General features: G+C 43.3%; 1 protein-coding gene across 1 annotated transcript in view; it reads left to right on the forward strand.

The window, feature by feature from the left end:
• Positions 1 to 17,349, forward strand: part of MALRD1 (MAM and LDL receptor class A domain containing 1) — a 491,201-nt gene that overhangs the window by 460,390 nt on the left and 13,462 nt on the right. The window contains exons 37-38 of the mRNA XM_077268326.1: positions 7,407 to 7,489; positions 11,489 to 11,570. Coding sequence (XP_077124441.1) covers positions 7,407 to 7,489; positions 11,489 to 11,570 — 165 coding nt within the window. The remainder of the gene's footprint in view (positions 1 to 7,406; positions 7,490 to 11,488; positions 11,571 to 17,349) is intronic.

Here is a 17,349-nt window from a genome sequence, read left to right on the forward strand (position 1 = left end):
TGGTCAGTTGCTTTTCCCGCCACACTTTTTATGGATTTTGAATGGCTGCTTCATAAAAAAAGTGAAGATTTTATGTATAAAAGGTCTGGTTTTTGGTTAGTTTTTGGTTTGTCGTGATGTTTTTATTTGAGGGAAAATCGCCCAGCCCTCTTGGTGGATTGGATTATTTGAGGTTTATTCTATTGCTATGTTAGCTATTAATTTATTGCATATTATAAAGTCTATTTGGTTACTCTAAATAAACATCACGGACATTTTCTTAATAATAAATAATAATAGATTGGATTTTCTAAGTGTAGCAGCACTCGGATGGTAGGAGGGCTTCCTCGCTGGGCGGTGGGTACTTTGCCAGGTTTGTATAAGAATATCTAGTCTTGTTCTTGCCTGCGTTGGCGGATCGGTTGAGTCAGGCATGAAGAATTTCTGATACATTGTGTTATCTCTCTGTGTGGTCTTTGCTTTAGGCAGAAAGTCAGGCACATTGCATCTGCTGCAGTCTGAGGTTGCTCGAAGGGATCTTCTTCCTCAGATATCACGTCTCCATTTTTAACAATACGTTTGGCTCGTTTTGCTCCCTGTCTTTTCTCTCTTCTCAGTTTGCTATTTGCCACATCCAATGTGCGGTGCCTGTAATATTTTCTACTTTGGCAATATTCCCAGTACGATCAGATTTAAATGGCAGCGTTCCTCTCCTGATTCTCCAGCCCATGTAATGTATGAGAATATATCTTTCAGTTGCTTGTGCTCACGTCCTCCAATACTTTGCAGAATAAACATGTTCCTCACTTTTAGTATATTTTATTTTGTTTTGTAAGGTAGAAGGTTCTGTTGCTGGGACCCCCAGCAATCAGTTGTGATCTTTAGGGGAACCCAGCAGAAGGTTATCAATTCTTCTGCAGCACCTCCGCAGGAGAAATGTGGCATGACACAGTTGGATCCTCCTGGCTGCTCATTTAGGGTACGTGCACACGTTCAGTATTTGCAGCACAAAAATACTGATGTGGTAGTAGGAAAAATGCAGCATAATACACCCTGGTATGTGCACACATATAGTATTTGCTGTTTTTGTTGCTGTTTTTCTGTGCAGATTTGTCACAAAAACGGAAGGATTTTCTAGTCCCTGTAAAGTGAATGAGTTTTCTGAAGTCTCGTGCACATGTTGTTTACTTTTTCCTTGCTGATTTGAAGCAGTTAAAATTTTTTTAGCATTTTTCACCCATTTTAATGAATGGGAAAAATGCATGCAAAGACAAAAAACGGAAAAATCTGGTGCTAACACGGATCTTCACACCATCACAATCCTTACCGCCGGTGATAGAAGTTCCTGATCCTGTGGAGGTTCTGACAACTCATTAAAGAGGTTGTGCTGGAATTATATATTGATTCCCAATGTTACCATAGTTCCTCTATGTTACATTAGTGGGGATCTAACACTCATGACCACAAATAACCAGCTGTTTGCAGCTCCCACTATGATCAAATGTACAGTGTACCGAGCCGGAACAGCATGGATAAAACACCGTGCAGTGACTGTTCTTGGATACTGCAGCTCAGTTCCTATTGAAGTCAATAGTAGCTGAGTTGAAGTCCCCAAAAGGGCTACTACACAATGTATGGAACTGTGCTGTGCCAGCTCTGTACACTGTGTTCATTTTGTATCAATGGCAACTACAAACAGCTGATCATGGAAGTGCCACGTGTCAGACCCCCATCGATCTCCCATTAATGAGTAGACCAGTTTTATATTATTTCCGCTCTGCTGGGTCCATATAAGAGCCGCAAGAGCTTCCATTATGGTACATGCTGCACTCTGAGTCTTCCTTTACCCTCCTTTGGACAACTCTGCCTGGAAACCAACCTCTTTTGTGTCTATCTCACTTTTCTTATTGAATACATGACTAATATAGCAGAGCTGGAACAGCAAAGTTAAAGTCGAATATGAAATTAATTTGGTTGGGCTAGAATGCAGAGTTGTAGTGGAGTTGGAGACTGGTGTAGCAGAGCTGGAACAATGGAGTTGTAGTCGAGTGGGTAATTGATGTGGTTGGTGTAACGCTAGTCACTACTCACGGACAGACTGTGAGGCAGAGAAGTCAGTACCAAGAGGGCATGTAGATAAGCAAGGGAAAATGACAAAGGTGTAAGTCTGGTCATGGTCCAAGGGTCAAAATACCAGGAGATAGCAGATCAAAGCAAAAGGACAAGATAAAGGGATAGTCAAAACAAGGTCTAAAGGGTCAGGCAGCAGATAATCAGAACTCAGAACAACAGAATCAGGCAAACATTCACCAGGAAGCACAAACTACATCTGGAAAGGATCAGTGTCAGACAGCTCAGTTAAATAGCTTGGGCAATCTCCAGAACACAGAACACCCGGAGAAAGTCCTGCATCTCCAGTCACAGCTTGGACATCCAAGCTGTCAATCAAAGAACTGACAACTCAGCACACCCATCACAGGATTGGACAGCTGAGCTGTCAATCAAAACACTAGCTATTCAGCATGACCCAGTTTCCATAGGACAGCATAACATTTACTCACTAAATGGAGGAATTGTGACAATTGGGTTGAAAAGCACAGTTGTAGTGGAGTTGGAGACTGATGTAGCAGAGCTAGAACAGTGGAGTTCGAGACTGATGTAGCAGAGCTGTAAAGTGGAGTTGTGGAGTTAAAGACTGATACAGCAGAACTGCAACAGTGGATAAGGACTGATGCATCAGAGCTGTAATAATGGATAAGGACTCACGCAACAGAGATGGAACAGTGGATAAGGACTGATACAGCAGGGCTGGAACAGTGGATAAGAACTAATGGAGCAGAGATGTAACAATGGATAAAGATTGATGCTGCAAAGCTGGAACAGTTAAGTTGGAGACTGATGTAGCAGAGCTGTAAAGTGGAGTTGTGGTGGAGATGGAGACTGATGCAGCAGAGCTGCAACATTGGATAAGAACTGATGCAGCAGAGCTAGACCAGTGGATAAGGACTGATACAGCACAGTTGGAACAATGGAGCTGGAGATTGATGTAGCAGAGCTGGATAACTCACGAACACTTGAAACCACAATGAATCCCCAATAGGTTACTGGTAAGTCATTGAGACATACGTTGGTGCCTTTGAGATCTGTTGCACGATTGACCTTGCACACACTGACTAATAACTAATCTGTGTGTATTAATTGCACAAACAAATGCAAAAAATGTGTTGGAGATCAAACCTCCACAAAATTCAGAATACTTGGTAGCTTCTACGATATTTCCAGCACTTTCTATAACCATCGCCTACTTTTCCATCTCATTTGCACTGTGTATTGTTTTCCTCTTTATAGAATTGCTGCCTACAACAAGTCTTCTATTTGACCTTTCCGAGTATTGCTCATTGAATTGTTTCATTTGCGATGAGCCTACCTATAGGCCCCCTGGCGCTTGTCTAATGACTTATCCATCATCATCCTGTCACTAGAATAGAAATAAACTCATGGCGCATCCATTGGCAAATTCATTTAGTATTGCATCTGGGATCTGCAGCATGAAGAGTCAGCACATCTCCGGTTCTGTGTTTCCCAGTCATTTAAACAAGTTCATGGGATGAAAATGCTGAAAAGCGTTTGTATGGGGGAGTTTAACTGAGCAAGTATGAAGCCTAATGGCAAAGTTGAAGTCATTTGCTTCCGTATTGAAAAGGAGGTTGTCCAACTTTAAGAGGACAATGTTTTACTTAAATTTTAGTAATTGGGACCAAAAAAATTTTTTTGCATTTGGGTTTCATTAAACATTTTGCGTCTGTCTTCCATAGCCTCTATGTTGTACTGTTTATTGCTGGCTGCAGAATTGGAGTAACCATAGTTTTATTTATTTATTTATTTATTTTTTGCATTAATCAATTCTATATGTGAAAATAATAAACTTTGTAATATACATTCTTAGAGAATTCTGTTTATTTCTCCTCCAGGACTGATCATCTATTCTCAGAATGTTTAATTCATGTAAAATCTGTCTTCAATGAATACAAATTTCCCATTACTGAGTTAGAAGATGACAGTTAGTGCACATAAAATTCTATGGAGAGCTGTCACTGTTGTTTCAGGAGAACTTGAATATGGAATTCTATAGAATTTTAAAAGCACTAATCATCTGTTATCTCAGTATTGGAAAAATATTTATTTACTGAATACAGATTATACAGATTTTACCCCTGAACCGAGAGTGAAAGATCAGTCCAGGAGGAGAAAGAAGCAGATTTCTCTGATCAGATATATTACAAAATTCCTTATTTCAAATCTGCTAGTGAATTATGAAATAAAAACTAAAACGATGGCTACTTTTCATCTGACAATGTTCCTACGATGATGATCTGATAGGAGTTTGCAACTCTTTCTTTAGTTTTTTTCTGATCTCTTCTCAGCTGACTCATGACCACAGACCACATCCAAGTTGACTGTGTAGGAAAATAAAAAGCTTGTAAGGGCTGTACGGTGCAAAATTTTGTATGAAAACTAATTACAAAAATGATTTTTAGCCCCAAATACATGAATTTGTTGTTTTTTTTTAATGCCTCCCAAGGTGGACAGGCTTTTTAATGTAAATTTTATCTGTCAGCAGGATCAACCCCATTAGCCATCTGTATGAGCATACGGGTTATACAGTTGAATAATATGATAGCTTGGTATCTGCGTTCCGATGACGTATTCCAGTGAAATTCATGCTTTTCTTAATATGTCAATGAGCTGTTAAGATCTATGATCTGGACATAAATCTCATGGAGAATCTTTCTCCAGAGCTTATTTTACATGAAAGGGAGAGTTGCCAGTGTGAGACATGTAATGACTGACAGTCTGCTCTCCTGATCTATATGTCTCACACTGGTAACTCCCCCTTTCATTTTTCAATAAGCTCTGGAGGCAGATTCTTATGGAGATCTATGTCCGGCCCATAGATCTTAAGAGCTGATTCACATATTAAGAAAAGTGTATATTTCTCTGGAATAAGGCTGGTTTCACATTTGCGGATGATGGCTTTGCGGAGGACTGCGTAATTCCTCTGTGAAGCCCTGCCCACTGCCGTGCCTCTTCCTTCAGCTCTGCCTACGTCTGCATGCATTCTGCGTATCCTATCTTTAACATTGGGTAAGCAGGCCATGCGGATGTATGCGGATGCCTCTGCAAAACGACGCATGCGGAGGTATCCGCATGCATCTGCATGGCCTACATACCCAATATTAAAGATAGAGTACGCAGAATGCATGCAGACGTAGGTGGAGCTAAAGAAAGAGGCGCGGCAGTGGGCGGGGCTTCACAGAGGAAGAAGGCTGCTGTCCGCAGCCCTGCCGAATGGTGGTGTGAAGCTAGCCTTACTCATCAGATCGCAGATATCAAGGTCTCATTTTATTCAACTTCCTATGACCTGCATGCCCATGTAGATGGCTTAGGAGGGCTGACCCTACTGACAGATTCCCTTTAAGCCCATTTTGCAGTATGTCTGTATATTTATTTGAGTTTTTTTTATTTGTATCACTTTGTTACTTTTTTAATTGATATACAGCTCCAATATACCGTGTAGACTTGGAGCTACTTGTAGCCACAGACCATTCTAGTGTATGAGTGACTAAGCTGATCTCTCTCGTCATCACCAAAAGCTCCTTACATGGTCCTGAACACTCAAACTGGATCATGGAGCAATGGAAGAGGGCATCCTGGCCTGATAAATCACATTTTCTTTTACACCATATGGATGTCTGAGTACATGTGCATCAGTTACCTCGGGAAGAAATGGCACCACGATGCACTATTGGAAGAAGTCAAGCCGGGATAGGCAATGTGATCTTCTTCATGTCCTGCTGGAGAACCTTAGGTCTTGGCATCAGATGGATGTGACATGTATCTAAATGTTATATAAACCAAGGAACACCTTCACAGCTGTGGGATTCCCTAATGGCTGTGGTTTCTTTCAGTAGATGAAGCCCTTGCCACACTGCGAAAAGTTGTTCACGAATAGTGTGAAGGACATGACAAAGAGATCAAGGTGATGATGACTTGTTACTGAATTTCCCAGATCCCAATCTGTTCAATGTTCTGTGAAGAGCTGGAAAAACAAGTCTGATATATGAAGGTTGCACCTCACAACTTAAAGGACGTGAAGGGGTGTGTGTTGAGCTTTCCGATACCGCAAGTATCGGGTATCGGCTGATACTTGCGGGTATCGGAATTCCGATACCGAGATCCGATACTTTTGTGATATCGGGAATCGGTATCGGGATTACTATAAATGTGTAAAATAAAGAATTAAAATAAAAAATATTGCTATACTCACCTCTCCGACGCAGCCTGGACCTCACCGAGGGAATCGGCAGCGTTCTTTGCTTAAAATGCGCGTGTTTACTGCCTTCCGTGACGTCACGGCTTCTGATTGGTCGCGTGCCGACCATGTGACCGCGACGCGACCAATCACAACAAGCCGTGACGTAATTTTCAGGTCCTGATGCCTATTTCTAGGCATTCAGGATTTGAAAATTACGTCACGGCTTGTGATTGGTCGCGTTGCGGTCACATGGGCGGCACGCAACCAATCAGAAGTCGTGACGTAATTTTAAAATGCGCGCGTTTACTGCCTCCCGTGACGTCACGGCTTGTGATTGGTCGCGTCGCCCATGTGACCGCGACGCGACCAATCACAAGCCGTGACGTAATTTTCAAATCCTGAATGCCTAGAATTAGGCATTCAGGACCTGAAAATTACGTCACGGCTTGTTGTGATTGGTCGCGTCGCGGTCACATGGGCGGCACGCGACCAATCAGAAGCCGTGACGTCACGGAAGGCAGTAAACGCGCGCATTTTAAGCAAAGAACGCTGCCGGTTCCCTCGGTGAGGTCCAGGCTGCGTCGGAGAGGTGAGTATAGTAATATTTTTTATTTTAATTCTTTATTTTACACATTAATATGGTTCCCAGGGCCTGAAGGAGAGTTTCCTCTCCTTCAGACCCTGGGAACCATCAGGGATACCGTCCGATACTTGAGTCCAATTGACTTGTATTGGTATCGGGTATCGGTATCGGATTAGATCCGATACTTTGCCGGTATCGGACGATACTTTCCAATACCGATACTTTCAAGTATCGGACGGTATCGCTCAACACGACTGACACCCAACATCTTGGTGACAGATACCACAGAACACACTGGAGATCTTGTGGGGGCCATGCCTCTATCAGGCACTTGGCTTATGCACATTCGGCAGCGTGTGTCAATATTTTGGAAGATCTATCCAGGAGTCAGTTTATCAGGTATAAGGTAGTAAATAGAAATATAGGGTAGGAAATGAGTCCAAAATATCTGACATATTATCTGACATATTTAATCCCTATTTATGTACAATCTCTGACCGGTAGCTTTTCTCACGACCTTCTTTTCAGATGCAAAGGAAAATGGCAGGGGACAAGATGTCATCTCAAGTCTCCAGAAATATCTCCTCACGAGTCAGAAGCTGATACTACCGGTAAGAACAAATGCACAAAGGTTCACAGGAGCTGATCTCCGCTACGCCGCCCAGCTTTAGCTGCTATTTTTAATGTCTTTGGAGGGTGGATATAATTGATGGAGCACCTATGGAAATATCATAAGGGGCCCCCGTATGGTGCTAAATATTTATCATTCTAGGGGTTTGTGTCCCCATAGGGTACCGTCACACAGTACCATTTTGATCGCTACGACGGTACGATTCGTGACGTTCTAGCGATATCGTTACGATATCGCAGTGTCTGACACGCAGCAGCGATCAGGGATCCTGCTGAGAATCGTACGTCGTAGCAGATCGTATGGAACTTTCTTTCGTCGCTTGATCACCCGCTGACATCGCTGGATCGTTGTGTGTGACAGCGATCCAGCGATGTGTTCGCTTGTAACCAGGGTAAACATCGGGTAACTAAGCGCAGGGCCACGCTTAGTAACCCGATGTTTACCGTGGTTACCAGCGTAAACGTAAAAAAACCAAACAGTACATACTCACATTCCGGTGTCTGTCCCCCGGCGTCTCAGCTTCTCTCCACTGTGTGAGCGTCTGCCAGCCGGAAAGCGAGCACAGCGGTGACGTCTGACGTCACCGCTGTGCTTTCCGGCTATGGCGCTTACACAGTGGAGAGAAGCAGAACGCCGGGGACAGACACCGGAATGTGAGTATGTACTCTTTGTTTTTTTTACGTTTACGCTGGTAACCAGGGTAAACATCGGGTTACTAAGCGCGGCCCTGCGCTTAGTTACCCGATGTTTACCCTGGTTACCAGGGACTTCGGCATCGCTCCAGCGCCGTGATTGCAACGTGTGACCGCAGTCTACGACGCTGGAGCGATAATCATACGATCGCTGCGACGTCACGGATCGTGCCGTCGTAGCGATTAAAATGGTACTGTGTGACGGTACCCTTACACATTTTTAGTGACCTGTGGGCCAATGCACAAACCGTTTGTTTGCTCTGTTCCTGGAGAGTGGAGACCTGCACAAGTATTTGCCACATAGTAGTAAAAGGGATGGCACCGCGGGCTCATAACAGCCAGATGTATACACCCAACATACAGGTTATACAATTGGTCATGATACCAATTCAATACAATCTTGTGCCAGCCAGTAAAAAAATTTATATATAGTGGGTACGGAAAGTATTTAGACCCCTTTAAATTTTTCACTCTTTGTTTCATTGCAGCCATTTGGTAAATTCAAAAAAGTTCATTTTTTTCTCATTAATGTATACTCAGCACCCCATCTTGACTGAAAAAATCAGAAATGTAGAAATTTTTGCAAATTCAATAAAAAAGAAAAACTGAAATATCACATGGTCATAAGTATTCAGACCCTCTGCTCAGTATTGAGTAGAAGCACCTTTTGAGCTAGTACAGCCATGAGTCTTCTTGGGAATGATGCAACAAGTTTTTCACCCCTGGATTTGGGGATCCTCGGCCATTCTTCCTTGCAGATCCTCTCCAGTTCCGTCAGGTTGGATGGCGAACGTTGGTGGACGCCATTTTCAGTTCTTTCCAGAGATGGTCAATTGGGTTTAGGTCAGGGCTCTGGCTGGGCCAGTCAAGAATGGTCACAGAGTTGTTCTGAAGCCGTTCCTTTGTTATTTTAGCTGCGTGCTTAGGGTCAAATAGTAGGTAATTGGTGATAAAGTTTACAATCACAGCCGAAAATTGACCCAAACACACAGACAGGCAGATCTCTGTGGGATATTTGTCTTATCAACTCAATTCACTCAGTCTCAGCTGCCCCTCTGGTGTTTCTCAGTCAGTATACCTTACTTAGGTCTAAGTTGAGCTTCTCTTCTGAAGTAACTTTTCCTCTTAGAGATGCAATAGAAATCCTTCCAATATGAAGGTTGTCAGCTCCCATTCTTTATATTGTTCAGTTCTCAACAGGATGAGGATCAAGGGGGAGGGAGGTCCCTTCCTCTCTCTCTCTCTCTCTCTCTCTCTCTCTCTCTCTCTCCTCAAGACTGAACTTTTTTTTTTTTTGCAACCTCACAGGAGTTGGTTACTCCCACTGCCATGTGACTCTTACAGCTGCAGTCATTGGCTGACTACCAGGGGAGCTTGTTCCAGCTCTCTCCAGACACTTCTGCATAACAAGCAGAGCTGAGCAACATAAATAAGCCTCTGAGAGAGAAGTTTAACTCTTAAAGTGTTGCCTATCAGCAAATCTCACAATATGTTACAGCGTACAGTTTACACAGAAATCACAATATTTTCATGGAATGCACTATACATCCAGTATGCCATGGAGTTGGACACTTTGTGTGATACCACATAGACAGGAGGGAAAGGATAGAGCAATGTTTAGTGACTGTTTGGCCAAAATCAGTTCTCCGCTATCTCCTAAATGGCTGACAGTGGTAGTAAGAAGCTTTAACCCTTTGTCTCCAAGCAGCACTCTAACGTGACCTTGTACAGTAATTAGTTAAATACTATATTGTAAACAAAAAAAATTATCCTAGCTGCATGCCTTCACATTATAAGATCGAAACACCTCTTTATTTAGGTTTTCCACCTACTACAACATTTTTAACCATTTTTGTAGTTGGGTATCATTGCACATTTTGCACCAATTTACTTTTACAGGCTCTTGGCACATGTAGTCTTTGGACATATATCAGCTTAGATGAGCTCAGGAAAAGACAGGTAACGAGTTACAAACCCTCTATAAGTTTGTCATAGAGTTCTGATAATTATTTTTAGTGCAGCCATTTATGTGTAATAAAGAGATTGTAGAAGGCAAATTGTGCAAAATGTTTAATGAAACCCTATTGCAAAATTGATTTTAATCCCCCCAGAAAATGTTCTGAAAGGGGGACAACCCCACAATAGCATTGTGCAAAAAGGAAAAAAAAAGGAGCATGAACCGCACATCCCAAAATCATACGTTGATCTAAAGCCGCTAGGCAAAAATTTAAATACTGAACATGAGGTTTTCAGTTTAACATTCTGATCAGACTGTATGAAGCCCACTGCCCCTTCACGGCAAACCTCGTAGTGGGTCCTAACGCCCTAACGGAGCGGAGCCGTGCGGCAACCACCGCCGCAGCGGCCATGCACCAGCAGGGCGGACGGCCTGTTGCCCCACAGCACCCATGCTGCGAGACTGAGTCCCCAAGACTCCAGACCGCGCCGCCCCACCAGCACAAAGCCACAGCAACAATGGCCGCCACACAGCACCAGCACCAAAATGAAAGGAGCATTTAAACTCGCCTTCCTCCAGCTCTTCAGTGAGAGCCAAAATGGGCTAGACCCCTTACTTTGCAGTCTCCTGCTAATTAAAATCACCTGAGCCAAATGGGAGGAGTGCTGGTCCAAAAAAACGACAAGTACATGCTTTGTGCAAAAAGAAAAAAAAAAAAAAAAAAAGGAGCATGAACCGCACATCCCAAAATCATACGTTGATCTAAAGCCGCTAGGCAAAAATTTAAATACTGAACATGAGGTTTTCAGTTTAACATTCTGCAAAGTAAGGGGTCTAGCCCATTTTGGCTCTCACTGAAGAGCTGGAGGAAGGTGAGTTTAAATGCTCCTTTCATTTTGGTGCTGGTGCTGTGTGGCGGCCATTGTTGCTGTGGCTTTGTGCTGGTGGGGCGGCGCGGTCTGGAGTCTTGGGGGCTCAGTCTCGCAGCATGGGTGCTGTGGGGCAACAGGCCGTCCGCCCTGCTGGTGCATGGCCGCTGCGGCGGTGGTCGCGGCACGGCTCCGCTCCGTTAGGGCGTTGGGACCCACTACGAGGTTTGCCATGAAGTGGCAGTGGGCTTCATACAGTCTGATCAGAATGTTAAACTGAAAACCTCATGTTCAGTATATTAATTTTTGCCTAGTGGCTTTAGATCAACGTATGATTTTGGGATGTGCAGTTCATGCTCTTGTTTTTTTTTTGTTTTTTTTTCTTTTTCCTTTAATAGCATTGATTTTTATTTTTTTTATAGTGATACTAAAATTGAGCCATCTGCCTTCTTTCCATACAGGTCTGTGGATTGGTATTAGCATTGGATTAACGTTTCTACTGATAGAAGTTATCATTGTCTACACATGTTACTTCTATAAAAGGTAAGAAAATTTTATCAGTTTTAACGGGTTGTATAACAGGAAATGTGTCATACTTGTTGATCTAAAAAGGAGAGATGGAAAATTGTGGCATGGTTTATTGTATGCTGTATTAGGGAGGTATAAAGTATGGAATATATACTCAACATTGAAATGGCACCACCAAGAGGGAAATGTCATGGAATGATGGAAATCACAGGATGGATAGACACGTTACTGATCTGCAAATTATGGAAAAATGGAAATAACATTTTCAAAACATCTTGATTTACTCTGTACTAAGAATGAGAGTCACATGCAGAAATTCATGTACTTACAGCCTTGGCTGCTACCCATAAGGTTATTAATGGTCGCCTGAAGAATATTCTTCCGCGCTTAATGCACTTCGGCAAATCATCAAGATCCACTCCTGACAGCTCCTTTTGTAATTGCCGACCAATGACGTCCCAGATGTGCTCATGGGAGACAAGTCTGGAGATGCTGCAGGCCATGGAGACCGTTCACAGTAGCACAAGTAACATGTGGTCTTGTGTTGTGATGAAAAACTACTTCTGGAATACTTTGAAGGAATGGTTTCACCCCCAAGTCAAAACCAAGCTATTAATGTACCTTTAATGAAGACTAAAGGGATCCGGCTACTGTACATGATGTTTACCCCACATCAGGAGAAGGACTTCCATAGATAAAAAAATGAAAAATTAAGATGCTCTAGCCTATCAAATGAGTAGGTGGTGCCAGTCCACAGGTTGTGACTACATGAGACAAGCAAAAATGTAGCCACTGTACACATGGCCAATAAAAAGCTTTTGGACTTTTTAATTTACAAAGTTACTTGGAGTGATGACTTCCTTTTTTTATTAGGGCTTATGTCATGATCTCTGCAGGCAGAGATCATAGCAAGCCTATAGAGGGACAAGCTCTCGGAAGATGGAACTATACTGACCATGAACTAAGCCTGCCGCGCAACTAGAAATAGCCAGGTAGCATTTCCTATTTATCGCTAGATGCCCAGCTCTGGCCTAAGACCTAAATAGCTAGCAGAGGGAAATATAAGACCTGGCTCACCTCTAGAGAAATATTCCAAAGAAGACAGTAGCCCCCCACATATAATGACGGTGAGTTCAGATGAAACAACAAACGCAGCAGGAAAATAGTCTTAGCAAATTTGAGGTCCGCTTACTAGATAGCAGAAGACAGATAGTATACTTTCATGGTCAGCAGAAAAACACTAACAAAACACCATCCAGAGATTACCTTAAACTCTGGCATTAACTCATAACGCCAGAGTAGCAATCCCTGATCAACGAGAGCTTTCCAGACACAGTAACAAAACTTCAGCTGTGAACTGGAACAAATAGGCAAAACAAAACATGGACAAAAGTCCAACTTATCTAGTAGTAGTCTAGAAGCAGGAACAAGCACTGAGAGGCATCAGATAACATTGTTGACCGGCAAGAAACCACCAGAGAAATGAGCTTAAATAGCGACACCCACTACTGATGGAATCAGGTGAAACAGGAAAGAGGATGACAAGTCCAATTCCACAAACGGCCACCGGGGGAGCCCAGAATCCAAATTCACAACAGTACCCCCCCCTCAAGGAGGGGGCACCGAACCCTCACCAGATCCACCAGGGCGACCAGGATGAGCCCTATGGAAGGCACGAACAAGATCAGAAGCATGAACATCAGATGCATTGACCCAAGAATTATCCTCATAAAGCAAGCCCAAGGCCAGAAAAAACGCATCCACATCGCGTAACGCAGGATCCCCTGCTGGCAATGAGAAGGCCCAATCTTGAGGGTCACCCCTGAGCAAGGAAATCACAATCCTAACCTGCTGAGCAGGGTCTCCAGCTGAACGAGACTTCAGGGACAAATAAAGCTTACAATTATTTCGGAAATTCTGGAAGCTAGCTCTATTCCCTGTGAAGAACTCCGGCAAAGGAATTCTCGGCTCAGATACCGGAGCATGTACCACAAAATCTTGTAAATTTTGTACTTTCGTGATGAGATTATTCAAACCCGCAGTTACACTCTGGAGATCCATTATTGTCAGGTGCACACAGAGCATACAGAGATTAGGAGGAGAGAGAGAGAAAAGACTGCAGCAAGGCAGACTGGAGGAAAAAAAAAAAAAAAAAAATTTCAGCAGACTTCTTATAACTCTCCTTTCTCAACCTGGGTCTTTAACACTTTATGGGCCGGTCAAACTGTCATGATCTCTGCAGGCAGAGATCATAGCAAGCCTATAGAGGGACAAGCTCTCGGAAGATGGAACTATACTGACCATGAACTAAGCCTGCCGCGCAACTAGAAATAGCCAGGTAGCATTTCCTATTTATCGCTAGATGCCCAGCTCTGGCCTAAGACCTAAATAGCTAGCAGAGGGAAATATAAGACCTGGCTCACCTCTAGAGAAATATTCCAAAGAAGACAGTAGCCCCCCACATATAATGACGGTGAGTTCAGATGAAACAACAAACGCAGCAGGAAAATAGTCTTAGCAAATTTGAGGTCCGCTTACTAGATAGCAGAAGACAGATAGTATACTTTCATGGTCAGCAGAAAAACACTAACAAAACACCATCCAGAGATTACCTTAAACTCTGGCATTAACTCATAACGCCAGAGTAGCAATCCCTGATCAACGAGAGCTTTCCAGACACAGTAACAAAACTTCAGCTGTGAACTGGAACAAATAGGCAAAACAAAACATGGACAAAAGTCCAACTTATCTAGTAGTAGTCTAGAAGCAGGAACAAGCACTGAGAGGCATCAGATAACATTGTTGACCGGCAAGAAACCACCAGAGAAATGAGCTTAAATAGCGACACCCACTACTGATGGAATCAGGTGAAACAGGAAAGAGGATGACAAGTCCAATTCCACAAACGGCCACCGGGGGAGCCCAGAATCCAAATTCACAACAGGCTTATTCACACTTTGGTATTTAGTCAGCATTTTTAACTAGGTTTTGTATGAACAAATCAGGAGTGAAACTTACGGAGAAAAACTATAATTGAAAGATTGACACCTGTTCTGTGTTTTGGAGACACTCCTGATTGTGGCATACAAACACTAATGAAATACTGGTGTGTGAATAAAGCCTTAGATAGACAGACATACAGACAAACAGAAGGATATAGACATATTAATATATATAATTATATACAGTAGGTGCAAAATAACCCCAAGAAATAAAAAAGATGCAGCACTTCCACTTTTGTGTTTAGTATCTTGTTGTCCGGTGGCCCAGGAACTTGCCCCCTGTACTTTACTGAATTGCTGTTGCTTTGCAGTTGTTTTTCTAGATAGTGTTGTAGATTGGCTACAAAGGTAGACACAGGAACACTGTCTCTTTAAATTTTAAATTTATTCAGGTACAGCATAAACCAGGGCAGGGTTAGCAACATAAACACAGCCTTTCTTGCCTAGCGGAAAAACAAAAGATATACAAATAGCACAGTCCGTGTTGCTGTTGGGATCCACCCGATTAGGAAACAAACAAAAAAAGATTCATCTTCATTTATTCTCAAACAAAGCTCTGGAGCTCTCATCTCCAGGCACACCCAACACACAATGAGCCAGAAGGCTGTGTATTTATCCTCTGGACTCCACCCTGGGTTCGAGATATGGTGAACAGCCTCCCACCCACTCTTCAGCTGTTCACTAAACTTAGCTCTAAACATTGTCCATTAACCCCTCTCAGCACTTAGTGTGCTGTAGCATTTTTCTATGTGCATATCACTGAAACTAATAACCTCAGTGATACACATCTCTCCTCCAGTACTTTGCCAGTTACTTTATCACAATAGGTAGACAATAATAAAATATTAGAATAAACTAGAATAAATCTACTCTATCTGTTATATTGACATTCAGGGACCCTTAATTTACAACACATGGTATAAAATTTTGAGAAAAAAATACAAATAATCTGGAACTAGAAACATGTGGAAACAAAAAGGATTAATTCTTGAAGAGTTCAGCGTGTCTTTGCCTCCATGGATGCTTTTACTTCAAACACAAAATGTTCTTTATGAGAACGTATAAAAATCAATAGTATACAACTTTCCTTCTTAGCCCGAATGTGCCCCTTAAAATATGGCACAAGGGTTACAGCTCAGAATTGCTTTCACAAGCGCAAACAAATAAAAGCACCCACCATGTTATAAAACTGCTAAACACTATGAAACTAGCAAGTTTCATGTCCTGGAGCCATAAATGGTCCTTCATCTGGAACTTACGAGACTCCCAAACTTCCTGTGGCCACAAGTTCAGGTAGATTATAATTTCATCTTAATAATAATTATTAAGGGAATCTGAGAAACAGACAAGTCTACTGTAAGATCTAGCATTTTATTCAATGTTACATGTTTGGTGGTCCTTGATGAAGCAACCAAAAAAGGACTGGTTGCCCTTGGTGGATCTTTATGCTTTGGTAGAGAGTCTAGAGACCAATATGGCCACTTCGATTCATACTGCTTTTGTGCTAGCACTTTTGCCAGGGGCATAAATGAATGCCAGATATTCAAATACAGGACAAAAAAAAGGTCAGAGGTGTGTCCGGTCATAAAAACATCTCTGAAAACTGTTTAGAATTTTATAAAATAAAATAGTCACCTTGCCAATCCCTCGCCACTGCTTTTCTGATGTCTCCTGGTTCCCCGCTGGGCTCTATATCTGCATCCAGCTGATTTCAGGTTGTGTAGCTGGAGCGGCCCCCAGGCGCAGGGCAGCGGTGTACTCGGTATCGGGTCTCTCTCTCTCGGTTCTGGGGATGTCACGGTGGCCCGACCCGGTCCGTGGCCCTGCTAAGGGGCGCCCAATTAAAGGAGATGGTGAAAGTTTGTCAAGTGTTCGTGACGCCACCTGTGGTGTTCGGTCAGGGTGACCGACGCTGCTTAGGGGTCCGCTGAGGTGATGTTATAGCAGCTAGATGGTGTAACTTCCCACAGGTGAAGTAAGTCCCCAGGGCTTCCCAGTAAGGTAGATGGAGATGGTGTAGGTCGCAGTAAATAACGAAGACACAGGGTTGCAGTCTCTTTACCTCTTTACTGAAGGCTTCGGCATCCACAATCCAGAGCACTGCTAACAGGGCTGGCTGAGACCGGCCGGTCCGAAGGCACATCCAGAGTTCCCTTTGCAGGTGGAAATCAGTAGCCTTCCTACTAGCGCCTGGGTGTTGTAGTACTTCCCTGCTGAGCACCACGGGATAGTCCTCACAACTGTCGTGTATGTTTCTGTTCTTTCTCTCTCCGTCCCCCAGATGATATGGATAGGACGCACCCGTATGAAAGGGTAGGCCTGGAGTTATTTTATCGGGACCCTAGAGACGCCCCTCTCCCACAATTGCCTCCATTGTCTTCATTAGGTGAAAAAGGTGAGACAGCCAACCTAAAGTTAACTGTCCTGCCGTTGGTTTGAAGTGATGCGTAGAGCCTATTACTTCCTCGGCGTTCCGGCCACCGGCTACGCGCCTCAGTAGGATGTTGCCGATCTCGCGGCACGACTCCTACTGGTTCTATCGCCTTTGTGCTGTGATCTCGCTTCTTACTTCTCCACAATATCCTTCGCTTCGTGTCCTTTCTTAAGATGCCGCCGCAATGAGGTGCAGGCACGGCTCTGAAACAATCTGTCCTATTGCTAGGCCTCTGTCAGGATCCCACCCCTGACAGGGACCCCCTGAATCTTCCCAAGCAACGCTCTCTCTCACTAGATGTTACCTGGGCAAAACCCAGTCAGCTTCTTCCTAACTTCCTATCCAACCCCCAGTCTTA

Source organism: Ranitomeya variabilis, chromosome 6, assembly GCF_051348905.1.
Source record: "Ranitomeya variabilis isolate aRanVar5 chromosome 6, aRanVar5.hap1, whole genome shotgun sequence".
Classification (NCBI taxonomy): domain Eukaryota; kingdom Metazoa; phylum Chordata; class Amphibia; order Anura; family Dendrobatidae; genus Ranitomeya; species Ranitomeya variabilis.